This window comes from Pteronotus mesoamericanus, unplaced genomic scaffold (genome assembly GCF_021234165.1).
Source record: "Pteronotus mesoamericanus isolate MK-2021 breed Mesoamerican mustached bat unplaced genomic scaffold, CSHL_Meso_final contig_269, whole genome shotgun sequence".
Lineage (NCBI taxonomy): Eukaryota > Metazoa > Chordata > Mammalia > Chiroptera > Mormoopidae > Pteronotus > Pteronotus mesoamericanus.
In genome coordinates this window covers 2,739,863-2,756,997 of record NW_026555114.1, presented here as the reverse complement: position 1 = coordinate 2,756,997, position 17,135 = coordinate 2,739,863, and the positions used below count along the sequence as shown (strand labels likewise).

The window sequence follows — 17,135 nt, the reverse complement described above, 5'->3', positions numbered from 1 at the left end:
TGAGAATAGCTTCTCTTCTTACGCATAATGCCAACTTGTGAGACCTGGCTCTGAGCTGCTGTTAACCGAAGTGCTGTAAATTTTACTAGTGATTAAGCTGCTTTCTTTCACACTGACTCTAGCATAAATTCTTCTGCAGTAAGCTCTGAGGTTTAAAAATATATATTCTAAATTTTGCTTCCAGTATGCCCTTTATTTTCACTTTTCTCATACCTTTTTTAGTGGTTAGATGTTTCTCCCCTAAACCTTTGTTGCTGATTCTACCTTTTTATGCTCAATATGGAATTTGATTTTTTTTCTAAGCTGCACCTTCTGAATTCCTTTGCAGGTTGATGCAATAAAGGAAAAGGTGAAAGTTGATTCTTTTCCATCTTTAAGTCTGGAGGACTAAGTCTAAGGAATTTGCATGATTTTTTCCTTCCTTTTCTACACTGCTGCTGCTGCTTTTTCCCCCCAATAAATTTTCACTAAAGCCTCTGCAAGTCCCTTGAAACATAACTATAATAGAGCTGTAGGACATTAGTAGATGTTTGGTACTAATCAGCTAATAGGCTTTAGGAAGGGCAGGAGGCTAATCAGTAGTTGGTTCACAGTCTCTCTTAAATATATTATTGAAAACTGAGTGTGGTGAGTTTCCATATTAATTCCAAAGTTTCAGGAAATTTGTCTTCCCTGTCAGGGTATCTGGACCATAATAGGATTTTCTTAATACTCTAAATAAATTTAAACAGCCTCTGGTTTTATTTTGTGAGCTTGCCTGACAGTTGTTGAATTTAAATAAGTATATACATGCCCTAAAAGGCTTTTTGGGGTTTTTTTGGTATTAAAGGACTGTGATCCAGTTTCTGATCTCTTGATTCTTACTAATTTTTTGCTGAAAGTAGATACAAGAGATACTAGCTGCTTCCGAAGAGACTTTCCTCATGTTTCTCCAGGTGTCCAGTTCTTATGGTGCTAGTTCATTTTCAAGAGGAATCAAAACTTTTAATCATGAGAGTAGCTTGCTCTAATTGTTGCTAAGCAACATGGATTACTTCTATATATAACAAAGCAATATTAACTTTTACTTTTTGTAATAAGGCACAACTCTGAAGCCACCTAAAATTTGCTCTTATTCATCTGTTGGCTTGTCCACGGTAAATTTAGGCACCTTTTGGTTGCTGCTTCTTTAATTGGTTTGTCTCTGTCCCAGTATAAATGAAACCAATTTACAAACTTATATCTAGTATTAAATTGTGGTAAGAAGAGGGTGGGAAGGTAGAGGAGAGATGAAGCAAATTTAAAAGAATTTGGGTGGGGGACAATGCCTTGGAATTATGTTGAACTAAACTGGAGTCACCATTGGAACTTAGGGCAAACCTGAGTAAAATGCATTGTGTGTGAGGCCCTTCAGCAGCTAGTAAGCAAGGCAGTTAGAAAGCGTGTGTGTGAAAAACAGGTAATTGAACTGCAGTGTTATGCATTGTTTTAAATCAAGCATGTACAACAGTCATTGCAATTACATCATACTAGTTTTGAAACTCTTCAAGCATTGCTGTGGGCTGTGTGTGTTTCTTGAGAGCCTGTATAGCAACAGTCATCCTCAGATCTCACTTCTTGCTTCAGTACTTTTGCCTTTTTTTCATGCACACATACACCAAAATAACTGACTGCATGTTAACTTTTCCTCTGCAGCATATTGCAGTCTTTGTGGAAAAGCCTTTTTACATTATAGCGGATTTTCAGTAGTACAGATGGAACTGAACTCAGTGACACGCTTACCTGTAATTTTTCTTTTTAAATCCAAGGATCAGAAACTTTTGTTACAGCTCTTGGAAAAGCTTGTGTTCATAACAGCCTTCTCTGCATTTCTTTTCTGAGCAATCTAAATTGGGTCAGTGGAATCAAAGATTGGGTGTTGCTGTCCCAGAGGCTGTCCCATTATATAGAGAAGTCACAGTTTTTTTGCTTAGCTTGGTGCTACTCTGTCAGAGTTCTTATTTTTGTTTTCTGCCTGTGTCCAGCCTGGGCACGGTGATGTTGCTAGTTCTTTCAAGTCTTACACGTACTTCTGTAATAGGATTCCTGTTTTCAACATGTGACTCAGACATTAACTTTTAAACATGTGTTCACTTTAGATTATTTTCCTTGAAAGTCTGGAAATGTATTATGCAGTGTTGGTTTTTTTGGTGGTGGTTTCATTTTTCTTCTTCTTAGAAGTTATTAATGTATACGCATCCATGTATTTTTTGGTACAACCTCTTCAGCTCACTCTTGGATACTGTTTAGGTTAGCAAAATACCATCTGACCCTTGATGGCACATACTGTGCTTTAAAGTATATAGTTATAATTTTTAAGTTTGCATACCAAGCAGTGGATTTTTTTCATGGTGCTTACCACTGATAGTGGTTTTTAATTTGACGTTGGGTGATTTATTTTAACAGATGAACGCTTAGGCTATAAAACAGGAAAATGTATGCAAAAGTAAACTAACCCATCTTCCTAGGATGGGGAAACCACATTTTATCTGAGGTTGTCTAGAGTCTGCCTCATTTTATTTGTCTCATATTTGTTCCTTGACATGTTAGGATGGATTAGATCCATGTTTACGATATTTAATGTGAAATAATTTATATGTATGTGTAAAATACTGTCCTAACCTTAAAGGTCTATCTGGACTCTAACACACTATTTTAAATAGTTTCAAAAAGAAATTAGGGACTACTTTTACCTTTTTAGGACCCAGTCTTTATATGTTTTCCACTGATGTTTGCATGTCTTTTTTTTATGAGTGACTTTTTTCACTATTTGCCTTTTTTGAAGAACATGCAGTGAACAGTCACAAAAAGTTTCTTCCTGCACTTTGCTCCCATCTTGCACAGCACGCTTACGGCTTTGAGAACCACTAGTAACAGTAACCATGAGATTTGACGTTTACTTCTACTTCAAGTATAATGTAGTTTTACTTTGGTTGAGATACCAACTTTTAAATACAGTTTAAAAGACAAATACAGTACAGTTCAGTTCAAAAGGCGAGTGGAAGTTGTGTGGTGGAGATTCCCTGACCCCAGTGTCCTGATAGCACTTCTTCGTAATTCTTCATAGAATTACAGAATCAAATCAGTCCTTGGAAGGAACTTTTTAGATTATCTCATTCAACTGTCTCATATACACAAGGAAAGTTTTTGAGGGTCAATGCAGTGGTTGCCAAGGTCACACACCTAGTTGGTGAAAGGGCCTGTGCATTCTAGCTCCTTTCTTTCACTAACACATTTGGACTCCTCTACAGTCTTACAGATAGTATTCACTTTTACTTAGAGTAGCTTGCATATAATAGCCATTTACTTTGGCTTAATTAAAAATTTCTTAAAGAAGTTGAGGCAGAATTAAGTATTCCTAGTTACTTCTTAGAAAATAGAGCATAAAAATATGCAGCCTGTCTTTACTTAAAAATATCAAATATGGAGCCACTTGAGTCTTAACTTCAGTCTGCACCTATCACCAGTATCAGCAGAAGCTGTGCACACTGGGCTAAAGGTAGCTTATTCTGCACTTATATCTGTCCAGTTATTAGACTCGTTTTGCTTTTTTGAATACCGTTTCCTTTTGGGAGGAGGTCTTGCCAGGTCATGAGTTCATTATTATTATTATCTTTGATAGGGTTTAGTCTTCATTTGAAAACGTGGTTCCTTTTCACTATCTTCCCTCCCTCAGGCTGGCTGCAACCTAGCATGCCCAGTTTTAGCCTGGTGTGCGCTTTTATGGCATTTATAAATCCCTCCCTGAGGGTTTATAATGACAGTGCTAAAAATCACCTTGACTGAAGTATGAACATTGCCATTGAACTTGAGGGGGCCTGAGAATGTTTATTCTAGTCCGTTTATTTTGACAAAATTTAACACACTAAGGCTTTTCCACTTTCTGCCATAAACCTAGGTTTATAATATTTTTGAGGTGCTAATTAACATTACTTGTTTTTCTCCAGGTGGATAAATTAGATGCTTCAGAATCACTGAGGAAAGAAGAAGAACAAGCTACAGAGACACAACCTATTGTTTATGGTAATTTCTCTCTCTTTTTAATCTTACAGACATATAGTAGATAATGTTTCATTCTTCAGGGATTCTACCTCAAAATAGAAATATAATAATAGCTTCTAAATTGCAAATGGCTCATTGAGTTAAGAAATAAATCTCCCTCCTATCATTCCCCCCCAACATCAGTGTTAAAGCAAGCATTGACATTATTCACTAGGGTAATCTTAAATGCAAAGACAATCTCCAAAAACTTAGAGAATAACCTCAATTTTTCTATTGCCTGGTCACTGATTGATTGCTTATTCATAAATTACTGAGGAAGAAGTATTGGTGAATTCAATTTTCACTTGTGCCAAAGCTGTCTTTAGTATGTTTTACATGAGTATATGCACTCTTTAAATTATAACTGGGACAGAGAACTTGGATAGAGTTTCCATTTGAGAACTTTCCAAGAGATAGGATCTTCAAACTCTAAGTGCATGTTTCTCAGTTTCTTCTATACGTGCATATCTGAACTACTTCCCCTTATCATTTCACTGTTGGTGAACAGATTATCTGAACAGTATATGAGGATATAGATTAGAGCACTATAATCAGGTGTTCTTCAGAGGAGGACATAAAATTATGACCGTTATATCTCATCCTGCTAAAGGAAATGATAATACTCAAATCTATTGTGCATCATCTCCTTTATAGTATAAATATAAAAGACTTTGGGTATTTAGGGGACCAGGGTAGTTTTGATAAAGCTGGACAATATTAAGTAGATTGTTAGAAATGGGAGCAAGATAGTTGACATATTTGAGATAGGAAACACAGTCGGAACAAAACCAGGGTGGGTGTAATAATTGGCTTGCCTTTAGGCTGTTTAAATAGACAGGCCTTGTTGGCAGTTGACAGTGGGGTTGAAATTTCAAAATTGATGTCAAAAGTTTCCAAAAAGAATTTTCTCACGGACAGTTTTGGTTGGTGTTTACCAAAAAGAGACATCAGGTCACTGGTATTGAGAGAAATCTTGCTTTAGGATTATATTCCAGTGGCAGATTGAGTCCTTTCATGGAGGTCGGGAAGAGCTGATTGACACGTTTCCTCCCTCTGAGTAAACCAGGTTCTGTCTGGGTCATTTTCTGTATGTGGTCAACAACTATTTAAACTCCTTAAGAGTGGTAACAAAGTATTTGAAAGAGGCTGTGTGCTTGAATGTATTTCATACCTAATGTGTATTTGAATATGTCTTTTTTTCTTAATTGCTTTCTCTAAATTAGTCCTGGATTGTTTGCTCAAAATTATTAGGTTTCATTATCATTTAGATGTGTTTAAATCAGAAACGTAAATATAACTTTAAAAATTATGTTTAAACCATGTTAAAAATTGTCTTCCTGTGCTAATTATATTGTCACCAAATATAATGTGCAAATACCATCTTGTAAAGGCTTTATTAGCAGATGTCTTGCCTGATCATGTCAAGCATGCATGTGCTTATTGCTGTAGATGGTTTGAAGTAACATAGTCACTGTTCCAGTTCTGGCCCTTGGCGCTGCACTGTTGGTTGGCTTTTTAGGCAGGACCCCTCTTAGGGTGACGGTCATGCCAAAATTGTGAGTCGTTAAGGGCCCCCACAAAACCCACAGTTGATTATGCTGCTAGAGTAAGGGAGGTTGAGCGTGATAATCCTTCAATGCTAACACTTTGTACTGCCTCCTTGCCCCCGCCCCTGCCCCTTTTTGTTTCCCATCTTTAGGTCAGCCCCAGTTGATGCTGACAGCAGGACCCAGTGTCGCAGTCCCTCCCCAGGCGCCTTTTGGCTATGGTTACACTGCACCACCCTATGGGCAGCCACAGCCTGGCTTTGGGTACAGCATGTGAGACGGAAAGCTGATCCTGTAGTCGCCTATTTTCGTACTGAAACATCGTCTCTGCCCGCTTCTCAGTTTATAACAGAGGAAAACAGGCACATGTCCTTGTAACCTTTATTTCATGAAGGACTTTTTGTTTCTAACTATAAACTTGGATCTCCTGTGTTAAAAGCTTATTTCACATTCCGCATCATTTTAGAATTTATTTTCAAAGGGGAATAGTTTCAATGTTTTATTCACTTGGGCTTTTTTTTCTTCCCTCTTGTTCTTTGAAAAACTACTTAATATTCAATCTGTTGTGAAGAACCTGATTTGCACTCTGTAGTGTTTAAAGAAAAACTCTAATATTGAAGCTCTTAAATTTAGTGTATGTAAACAGCTTACAATATGTATTGTCTAAATGCATTTAAATCTCTTTTATTCAAAGACAAGCTAAAGCGAAAATATTGGTGTGTGACTGTGCAAGACTGTCATTGCAACAAAGACAACACTAACAGCACATGCTACACTGGACTGCAGTGCTCTCCAAATTATCTGAAAAATGCGTTACAGACAACTTGCCTGACTTTTAAATGAGCATAAAAGGCCCTCTAACCTATGCAGGTTTCCTCATTACGCATATAGAAAATGCTAGTGTGTTTTTGCTCACTTCCTATGTAACAGGTGCCCTTACGTTGTGCTGTATCCTGTGCTTTTTCTGTGGGACCATTTCATTCAGGAACAAAGAGCACCATGATTCCAATCTGTGTGTATTTACTAACCCTTCCCTGAGGTTTGTGTATGTTGGATATTGTGGTGTTTTAGATCACTGAGTGTACAGAAGAGAGAATTCAAACAAAATATTGCTGTTCTTCAGTTTTGTTTGTGGAATTTAAAATTACTCAAATTTAAAATAAATTACTGGACTGTGGAAATAACATGTAGAATGGCAGTTTTAATTAAATACCTCTCAGACAAACCAAAAGAACCATTGGTTTTGGTAGTTTTATATTGGATCCCAAAGGCACAGGGAGGTGTGAGAGCAGGAGTGGAATTAGGACTGGGACGTGTGAAACACTATTTCACATCATGGGCATACTGCTGTAGTTGATAAGGTACATGGAGTCGTCTAAAGAACCAGTCAGCACTGTAGTGGTCTACATTTCAGCTGGCTCTGTCATAACCAAGGGGCACTTTCCTCTAGCATTTCACTTAAATGAACAGGTCATGCATGTTAAATATTAACTTGAAACAAAAGTATAGAAACACATAGTTAACATGCGTTCCTCACCACAAAATTGTAAGGGTCCCCAAATGAACAGTAGTTAAAGGTGATTTTTAAAAAAAGTGTTTGGATCCAACTCTTCGCTGATGGCTAAGAATGTTACATGAAAGTTCATTTCAGTAATAATCATCAGTAGTTTTAGAGTCCCCTACCTAGACTTGTACTGCCACAGAAGGTTTTTTTTTTAACTTAAGAACCTCTTTTCTTTCCCTCATCTTTAATTTCTTGCCCCTATTTTCCTATAGGAAATTACAGTGTTAGCTAGAAAATCCTTTCCTTTGTCATAATGAAGACATCTTGCTGTTCAGGCCCTGGTCATACTTTTGTTTCTGCTGGGTCTCTGCTCTCTTTCTTCATCATTATCAAAATCAAGAGGTAGAACAGTAATGGTCCCAGTGAGCTCATTCTTTTCAGACTCAACATTTGTTCTGGACCTTTCCTGTACTTTTGAGTCAACCAGTTTTATCATTGGAATTATTTTCCCTTTTCCTTCCCTTCCCTGATAGAAACAAGTTAAAAAACTTCCATAAAGATTTTCTTATAGCGTTAAAAAAAAAAAAAAAGAACTAAAAAAAGCCTTGTTAATCTGGTGCTATATCCTGTGATAATGAATTGCCACTTAAGCCATCTATATAATGGGCTGTAGTAGAAGGAGAAACTGCTGTTGAACTGCTTTCACTCAGGCTCAAATCCTGGCAAAATAAACTTCTGGGCTTGTTCTCTCTCGTGAATAACAGTATGAGTAGTTTTCAGAATTATTTGCTGGAGTAGGCTTAAATCACAAAAATGCCTAGGTCAAGACTGGACAATAATAGGTATACAATAAATAGTGAATGAATTATTAATAAACTGTATTTTAAAGTACCTTCCCTAACATTCTGAATAGGTCAGTGGCCTAGAAGGAATTAAAAACAGTCAACAAGGGTACTAAGAGTCCTTAGCACTATAAATGTAACTGAAACTGTGTAGAGGAAGGGGAGACATTACTGGGACACTCTTTGGAAGGCCTTTGTGCATCAAAACCTGTGATGATTGTTGGTAGCTCTTTCAACACAGACATTAGTACAACAGCAAGAGACGAGCCGGTGATTCCAAGTAGTTCTGCTTAGCTTTCCTGTAATTGATTTAGTCATGCAGACATTCTCACTCCAGTGGTTCTCCAACTTTTTCTTAGGATCCTTTTTTTACTCTTAAATTGCTGAAGAGTTTTAGTTTACATGGGGTTGTATCTATTGATGTTTACTGTATTGGTAGCTAAAACAATTTTTAAAAATTATCAATCCATTTAAGTGTAACAGTAATAAACTCAATCTGTGTTAACAAAGATTCATGAATTAACCAACAATTCTCTTCAAAATTTGTCTTAACAGAAGACTGCTGGATTCTCATCTTCTTCTATATTCAGTCTGTTACGTGTTGTTTTTGTTGAAGTAAATGGAAATGTGGCCTCATGTAGATCTATAATTAGGAAAGAATTTTAATAGCCTTTTTAGATAATTGGGGTTAGTTGCAATGTGGAATCTGAAACCATAAAAGTGAACTACTTAGACTGTTACATTAAAACGCATTGGTCCGTCTTTGCTTTGACTGGATCTCTTACCCATGCATGATTTGTATCCTCATGCATTGGTTATATGGAAAATACTGATTTACTAAGTTACATAGCTCATCTAAATGTTGACACATTATATATTTTAAAATCATATTTTTGAGAAACTGATCTTATCAGAAGTGTCTTAAAATTGGGGGGAGCTTGGAGGAGAGGCAGATAAAAGTTTTCCTAAATACTGTCAGTTGTTATCTATGAGGAAATTATAGCCAAACACTCAGATCTGGATAATTAGAGTTTGTCAGTTGTTCTTGTCAGTAAAAATGTTCTGTGACAAAGCGGCTCGTTCAGCTCACCACTCAGCCTCACAGGTCTTTTTCTCATACTTTGGTGTGCACCAGAAGTGTTTGATATTGTAGTCAACGGTCAAATTTAGTAATATTGTTACTGTTTCCTCAAGGACTTTAAGTGAAACTTTTTTTTTTTTAAACTGTGGTGAAGGGTAGTGAAAACCACTTGTACAGGTAGGTGTCCCTGCCTTAATTTGTGAAGGGTGCCAGCAGTTCTACCCACCACTTCTTTTGTGCCAGCATGATGAAAAGGAAGAATAATGTCTTAATATTATTAAAATAGTTTTGACCTCCTGAGTGTCTTAGAGAACCCCTAAGGTCTTGCCCATACTTTGAGAACTTTGATTACAAATCCTAAAAATAATTCTAAGTACAGATGAACTGATAAATGATGTATTTCCAAAATCACCAGAATTTATACACTGTTGATCCTAGTAGGTATGTCACGACTTATTACAATAATTTGAATCAGCCGCAGCAGGCCATTCTAGGGGGAATGCACTGTTCTTTGCACGTGGAACCGTTGGTCTCTGAGGCAAGCCTCAGCAATTACCTGAGCCTGAACCATGCATTTAGGATTGAGTTCTCTTCAACCCAGTTACAGGCTGTTGCATCACTTTTGAATCTAGTGATATAAACATTCTCTTTAGAAACAGTTGCTACTGTGGCATCATTCACAGTTAAAATTTCTTCTGTGCTGTCATGGGCCAGTGTAAATGGTGTAAAACTGACCACATATTAGAACCTTTAAGACTGGCTGCAGTAGTCTCGAGTTGGGCCCGCACACTCCACTGAACTTAGACCTTGGTTGTGCTGTCATGCTGCTTATGTTGAAGTGAACTGCTAACTAATGCTAATTGTTGAAGTTAACCATGGAGAGGTGGAGCCACTCAACGTGTGCCTGTTGCCAGATTCCCTCTGGCACCATCAGAGTGCTTAGGGATACACTGTGAGGATCCCCCTACGAGGCTTTCAGGAAAAGTGGTTTTCTGCAAGAAAAGATGCAGAAAGGATGGTAGCTTTGTAGCTTTGGGAGCTGGGACCTTCTTCATATTCTGGGCAGCTGGTAAAACAGTAATTACTGGAATTATGCTAAGTGTACAGAGATCAAAAGGGAAATAAAGGTGCCCCTAAATAATTGAATTATCTAAGTTCCTTAAGTTCTAGGTAAACAGTGGGATGTTGGAATGACACACTGCTTTCACTTCACAATGACCATAAATTCCTACGTGTGCCTGTTACCACCTTCAAGGTCCATACAAGTCACTTGGCAAGTTTCAATGCCTTCACTCTTCGGAATGGGAAAGTGAAGCAAAGTTTTTAGGTTATGATACAGAGCCACTGCTAAGAACATTTAGCCACTGTGGGTTGGGGAAATGAACGTGAAACACTGCACAGGTGAGTTATGTCAATGCTATTAAACCTCAACTTTGAGACAAATTTAAAAACCAAATGGGTTAGATTCTAAACCCTTTGTGGGTGGCTATACCATCTATTAATAAAGTAGCCTCTGAGTCACCCAAAACGTTTTGGTAGTAAAAAACCGCAGTTTGCATCCAGCAGGACTATCCTTGCATCCACTGGTTCTCTCCAAGGGTGACAGCAACGTAGTCTTGGGGAAGAAGGGCTATTAACACGCAGAGGGACCTAACAATGCATAGGAAATGTTCCTCCCCCTTGTAATCCAGTTTTGTCATGACCTGTTTCTCTTTTAAATATTTTTTGTTTCAGGATTTAAGCCACCAGGACAGTTTAACCCAACGTTTTGTTTTTTGTTTTTTAGCCCAAGATAACTGTGTAACTGTGCCAAGTACATGACAGAAGAACACGAACAGATTTTCACCTCAAGAATACTTAAGTTGGGGGAAGAAATTCAGCTTTTATTGTTAGAATTTGACAGTTTCAAACATTTGCGATAGGGGGACAATCATCACATAAAATTCTACCTAGTAAAGTTTTAGGTGACCAGTAACTTTGTCAATTAGATCTGCTGGTCCTGGCCCAATTCCTAGGACAGTTTGAGAGCCAGGTGCAATCTGAGTACGTCCAGCATCTTGGATTAAACTTACAGTCAGTCCCAGCATCTTGGCGTGGGTCATTAAGGCAATCAGAGTGTCCTCATCAGGGGCTTTGACCACTACTTTGGGCTGGCCACAGTATTCCCATTCTTTGAGCAATTCAGGGTTCCTCTTTTGAATTTGCTTGTAGGCAGAAACAGCAGCATGAGAACACTGAGCAGCCACTTTCCCTTTTCCCATCTTTAAGTCATTTCGAACCACAAGAATCATTTTGTACTCCCCACTCTCTCCTAAGATGCTTGCTTCAGTTCCGGTCCCTGTGTCTGTCTCTTTCACTGAGCTTTTGGGGACCGTCCCAAAGCGTACTCGGAGGCCCCAGCCCAGGCACATGCCACAAGCTACTCCGGCAGCCACGCTGAGTGTACCAGGATGAGCCAGATACTCCATTACCAAGGATTTGGAGAGCATCTTAAAGGAAAGGAAAACAGTTATCACTATGTAGCAGTGAAAAGTTACAGGCTTATCAGATAAAACAACTTAGTATATTAGCAACAATACATAAAACTGAGGTCCTGGCCAGTGTGGTTCAATTGGTTGGGTGTTGTCCTGCAAAGCGAAAGGTGGCCAGTTTGGTTCCCAGTCAGGACACATGCCTGGGTTGCAGGTTGGGTCCCCAGTAGGGGAGCAGGGGGGGGGCGGGCGTTCAAGAGGCAACAAATCAATGTTTCGTTCGCATTGATGATTCTTTCCCTTCCTTTCTCCCTCCCTTGCCCTCTCTCTACAATCAATAAAAGAAGAAGAAAAAACTCTGAGGTCATCCAGAAAAAAGGCAAAATATATTTTGCATCTTATGAGTGTACCACTTTTTCTGTGTGCTAGAAAAAAATTCAAGAATACAGATGAAACAGTTCAGGTCATTTTGAGTCTTGATGTGAGGAGTCTCTTGTTCTTGGATCCAACAAACCTCTGTTCCTCAGTCTTCTCTAACTCTTGTGAGAAAGGAAATGTTCTGTTTTACCAAGATGCCCAAAGGATCTAAAGAAACCAAGAATAACTCTTCCACCCCCTTTCCTGGAACATAGTGCTTATTTAATTGTCTTCATAATGTAATGGTTCTCTTGGGGATGGTACCAGCTCCTCAGTTAAGTTCCTGATTGTCTGTATAATGGACCTGGAGTGAGATGTCTTGCTGACATTAGACCTGAGCATGGAATGATAAGTCTTACACGTGAAGATTTGTCCTGTTGGAGGTGCAAAACTATATACAAAGTATTTTTTGGAGAGTTTTAATATATACTAAATTTAGCAGAAGTATATTATATAAAATAAAGGAAGATCATCCTTTGGAAATTCCTGTTACTCCAGCAAAGGTGTTCATGGTATTTGAGTCACCAATAAAACATAGTCTACATTTAAGGCTGTTGGATTCATATGATCTGTGGTACAATCCTGGAAATACATATATTATTATAAAGTTTATTCTCATTTATGTTAAAATTAAGACATTAATATTTTTTAAAATTACATAGTAGATTACACAGTATTAACAAATATTTTAATATGAAGAGAGTATGGGGAAGAGGATGTTAAACTTCTTGAGATATAATTCACATAAAATCCACACTTTTAGTGTGTACAGTTCAGTGGTTTTAATATGTCCACAAGATGGTGAAACAACTGCCACCACCTAATTCCAGAACATTTTTCACTGCCCCCAAAGAAACCTCTACCCATTGCAAGTCGCTTCCCATGTACCCCCTAACCTGCTTGTGGCAATCACTAATCTATATTAATTTGCTTATTCTGGACATTCATATAAATCACATCATATAATATGTGGCCTTTTGTTTCAGACTTCTATAGTGTAATATTTTTGAGGCTCATTCATTTTGTAGCATGTATCACTACTTCATTCCTTTTTATTGATAAATTATAGTCCATGGTATGGGTATATCACAGTTTATCCATCAGTTGATGGACATTTGGGTTTTTCCACCTTTTGGCTATGAGTACAACTTCCTCTGTGGATATATGTTTTCATTTCTCTTGGTTATATATTTAGGAGTCAAATTGCTGGGTCATATGGCCACTTTATAACTTTTTGAGGAACTGCCAAACTATAAAGTGCACCACTTTTCACTCATTACAGATGATTCTTTATAAAAAAGTGTAAGTGAGGTTTGATAGTGTTGAGAACCACTGCTGTAGTGCCTTATGACTTATCTCTAGTTCAGAAACAAAGAAAAACAATGCCTCTGCAAACAGATCTTCATATAAGTCAAGTCTGTCTTGAGAGCTCCTAGAAGGATTGGGAAAAATAAAAATGAGGTAAGCCAGGCCTAAAGACCTTCAGTATTTGTTAGAGAACAATGACTTACACTCAATATCTGAAGGAAAAGAAAGAAATGTTTATAAATTCATCTCCAAATTATAAAAGTATAATTTAACACATACTGCTGTATTAGACCCTAATTTTTAAAGGTTGTATTTAAATCAAAGTTGCAGATAATTAAAAAGTGAACCCAATATCCCCACACTTGCAATCTCAAATTCAAACCTTGCCCTTCCCAGGACAATACTAATTTCCCTGAAATTGCTACTTAATATTATAAAACCTGTAACTATTTTCACTTCCTGGGTATTCAGACACTTTCTGAAATACCTACCAAAAAACCCTCTGCATTTTATTGTAGTTCACACATCCCTTTCTCTAGTTGCAGTGCTTTCTGGAGCTACTTCTTAAATGCTCAACTTTTACAGATACAGAAGCAGGAAGACCAGGTCAGTGTGGTGAGGAACTAATGTGGAGTGGTTGTGGGGGGCAGAAGGTAGTTTGAGGTGGGATCAAGAAATAGAAAAGAAAGTGAAAGAGCAGGGGGTGGGGGAAGCGATAGATAGAATGGGATATAGAGAAAAGGAAATGAGCATATTTAAAAGTTGAACATATTTAAGTGTCAATGAATAGAACCAGAGGAAAGGTAGGTAAATAGATGTTCATGATAGAGAAGGAATTAACAATACAAAGTAGCAGGACAGAGAGGACTTAAAAGGGACCTAAAGTTACTGATTTTTGAGAGAGAGAAGGAAAGGGGGGGAGAGAGAGAAACACTGGCTTGTTGCTTCATTTATTTATGTATTCATTGGTTGATTCTTTGTATGTGCCCTGATTGGGGCATTTCGGATGATGCTACCCAGTCAGGGATCAAATGTGACTGGTCTGTGGATTTGGAGGCAGGGCGTTTTCCTTGGAGGGAGGGAGGCTGTACAAACAAAAGTCAAGCTAGAGTTGAGGAAGATTGAAATAAAAGTTGCAGCAAAACACAATAGGATTGCAAAGGAATGTAAAAGCAAGGTTAAGACTAATAATGTTTTATCATGGTATCACACTGACCAGTTGTGTTAAAATTAATACTAACATCTTCGTTCTTTAGAATGTTCTAATCTTTTATCAGCCTGATCAGATTGTCATCTAACTCCACTAAAAGGTGTGTCCGCCTGTTTCCTTTTCTGTTTATCTACTATAAAATTATCAATAAACCCCGTTCTTGAAACTAAGGTAAAAATAACTATTTGCAGTCTCACAGATAATCCTGGACAACGATAGCTTCACAAAACAAACCTGTCCTATAAAACCCTCCTCTTGGTGCCTTCTCATTCCTCTGCCAGACTTTTCCCCGTTCACCAATGCTCTTGACTGCATCACCTCCGGAACCGTGCTCGCTCCATTCATCGCACCGCACTGGCTACTGCCCCCTTGGCCTCTTCCAACATGAAAAAAAAACAAACAACTTTCCTCTTGGACCTTAAACCAATGCCTCACTTTTCCTCTTCCACTGACCTCTAAATTTCTTCAATTACCTGCCTCCCTTATCCTCTCAACTGAAATTGCTAAGGGATCAGGCACTTGCTGTCCTACAGTTGCCTCCTTTTAAGCCTCATCTTGAGTTTTCTGCACCACTCGTAACTTTTCTTTCGATTTTCCTCCCTTGAACTCTTTCACCCCATTGTCACCCCATTACCATCCTACCTTTCTGCAAGCTTTTCTCCGGTTTCCTCCTCTAGCTCAATGTCCTCTGTTTTGCCCTGCTGATGGGCTTTATTATCTGAGGTTGCACATTTGGCTCTCTTTTCAGTTTCTACCTACGTTGTCCAATATAGTAGCCATTAGCCAAATGTAGTTATTTAAATGTAAGTTAATTTAAAATAAAAATTCAGTTTCTTCAGTTGCACTTAGTCACATTTCAAGTGCTCAATAGCTTAACAACTTAAGAGTGGCTAGTGGCCACTCTATCAGACAAAAATATAGAACATTTTCACGACCACAGAAAGTTCTATCGGACAGTGCTGGGTTATACACTCTCTTTCCATTCAATCAATGGTTATTGAGGGCTGATTGTGCACCAGGCTCTCTTCTGGACTCTGGAGCTAGAAAACTGAACAAAACAAAGTCCCACTCTTCATGGAACTAACATTCTAGTAGGAGACAGGCATTAAAGTTTGTCGGATTAACAGTCTCACTTATTCCCAAATCATCACATCTGAGAATTCCTAAAGCCTTTCTTGGGCTTCAGATTTGACTTTCCAGCTCTTGCTAGACTTAACCACTGAGATGTCTATGAAATACAGTAAACTGGGCCCTAAACTTAATTTGGTATCTTTCCTTCCCTCTCAAACTTCCTTTTTCTGTATTCTTGATTTCTGAGTAACTCTAGACTTTTCCTCTTTTGTCCTACCACCCAGTCACCAAAATTGGTTTAAGTCATCTGTCTTAAACCATCTCCTTATCTCTACTAGCTGTGCCCCAAATACCTCTTGGTCAAAAGTCTACAAAATTTTGTCAGTCTCCATATTTTGCTATGTATAATACATACTCTTTTGCCCAAATTTTTGAGCGAAAAATAAGGATGCACATTATACTTGGGTAGTACTAATTCCTTATCTACATACTGTAAAATGAAAGATTTATTTTTTTCCTGAAAGTTTGGGCCAAAAACGTACGTGCACATTCTACACGGCAAAATACAGTGACTTCACTATCTCTAATTACATTTGCTTCACCTGTGACCTAGTTCATTCTAGTCCATCTGCCATTATAATTATACTCCTATAACACAATCTGATTCTCTCATTTCTCTGCTCAATCACTGCGTAAATGCCTAAAGAATAAAACCTGAATCCCTTTGCACGAATTTACAGCACTACACAATTTGGTTACAATCTACTTTATCCTTCTAGCCTACTCTCCTGCTACATACTGTGCTATACAGCCACACCAAATCACTAGGTCCTTTCAAGCAGCAATCTTTCCCTGCAATTATTTTTTATTTTTCTCTACTTAAATATATAGACACAAACAAAAAACACCCTCTTCACCGGTGAAGGCATAGTTCAAATGGCTGTCTCTGAAATCTTTACCATACCCCAGTCTTAATTATTTATTCTTCAGAGCTGCTGTGGCACTTAAATATAACCACGATAGGTCATATTCTCAGCGTCTAGTACAGTGTCTGGGGTACAGTAATAAAGAATTAAATACTTCTCTAGCATTATTTCTGGAAACAACTTGACACGCTGGGGGTATTCGGTAAATCCTCAGCAGACTGTGAGGCCTGCTCCGCATTTTCTCACAATCGGAGCGAGCACATCGATGCTGCCTGAATGGAGGCTTTGTCTGGGAACTGAAAATTCTGGGTCCTTCCACTCCCCAGCATCTTGGTACCTTTTTCCAAAGGATGGATAGCAGAAAAAACAGGGGCTCCAGCGGCCATTGGGCGGAAAGCCAATTTACGAAGATGAAGGAGTGGCAATGGGGGGTTTCCGGAAAGAAGTGGGAAGAAACATTCCAACGAGGAGAAAGAAGGGAGAACGACATCCTACTCCTTCGCCCTGTGAGGGGCACAGGGCCGACTTACCTACAGCACCTCTCCTCACGTCACTGGCGTCTTTAGGTTCTTCACTTTTGAGTAGCGAACACGCTTCCAACACGCGATTACCGCTTCCGTGGTTTCTTGACAAGTTCCGGATCAAGAACTGCTAAGACAACAGTCATTCTTCCTCTCGCCCCGCCCACAGGTCCCAAAC

The 17,135-nt window shown here is 38.4% G+C and overlaps 2 protein-coding genes across 4 annotated transcripts in view; one reads left to right on the top strand and one right to left on the bottom strand.

The window, feature by feature from the left end:
• CLTC (clathrin heavy chain) overlaps positions 1 to 10,990 on the top strand; it is a 66,395-nt gene extending 55,405 nt beyond the window's left edge. The window contains exons 31-33 of one of the 3 annotated variants that reach the window (XM_054574867.1): positions 329 to 349; positions 3,966 to 4,041; positions 10,820 to 10,990. In XM_054574867.1, coding sequence (XP_054430842.1) covers positions 329 to 349; positions 3,966 to 4,041; positions 10,820 to 10,854 — 132 coding nt within the window. In that variant the 3' untranslated portion in view covers positions 10,855 to 10,990. Of the gene's footprint in view, positions 1 to 328; positions 350 to 3,965; positions 4,042 to 5,758; positions 6,791 to 10,819 lie in introns of those variants that run through there. The other 2 variants (XM_054574865.1, XM_054574866.1) reach the window with 2 other exon arrangements.
• Positions 10,901 to 17,084, bottom strand: PTRH2 (peptidyl-tRNA hydrolase 2). The gene is made up of 2 exons (XM_054574869.1): positions 16,967 to 17,084; positions 10,901 to 11,522 (listed from the first exon to the last, which is right to left on the bottom strand). Exon 2 carries the CDS (start codon positions 11,520 to 11,522, stop codon positions 10,983 to 10,985), a length of 540 nt encoding a protein of 179 aa, XP_054430844.1. The 5' UTR covers positions 16,967 to 17,084; the 3' UTR covers positions 10,901 to 10,982.
• Positions 17,085 to 17,135: the final 51 nt, after the last annotated feature.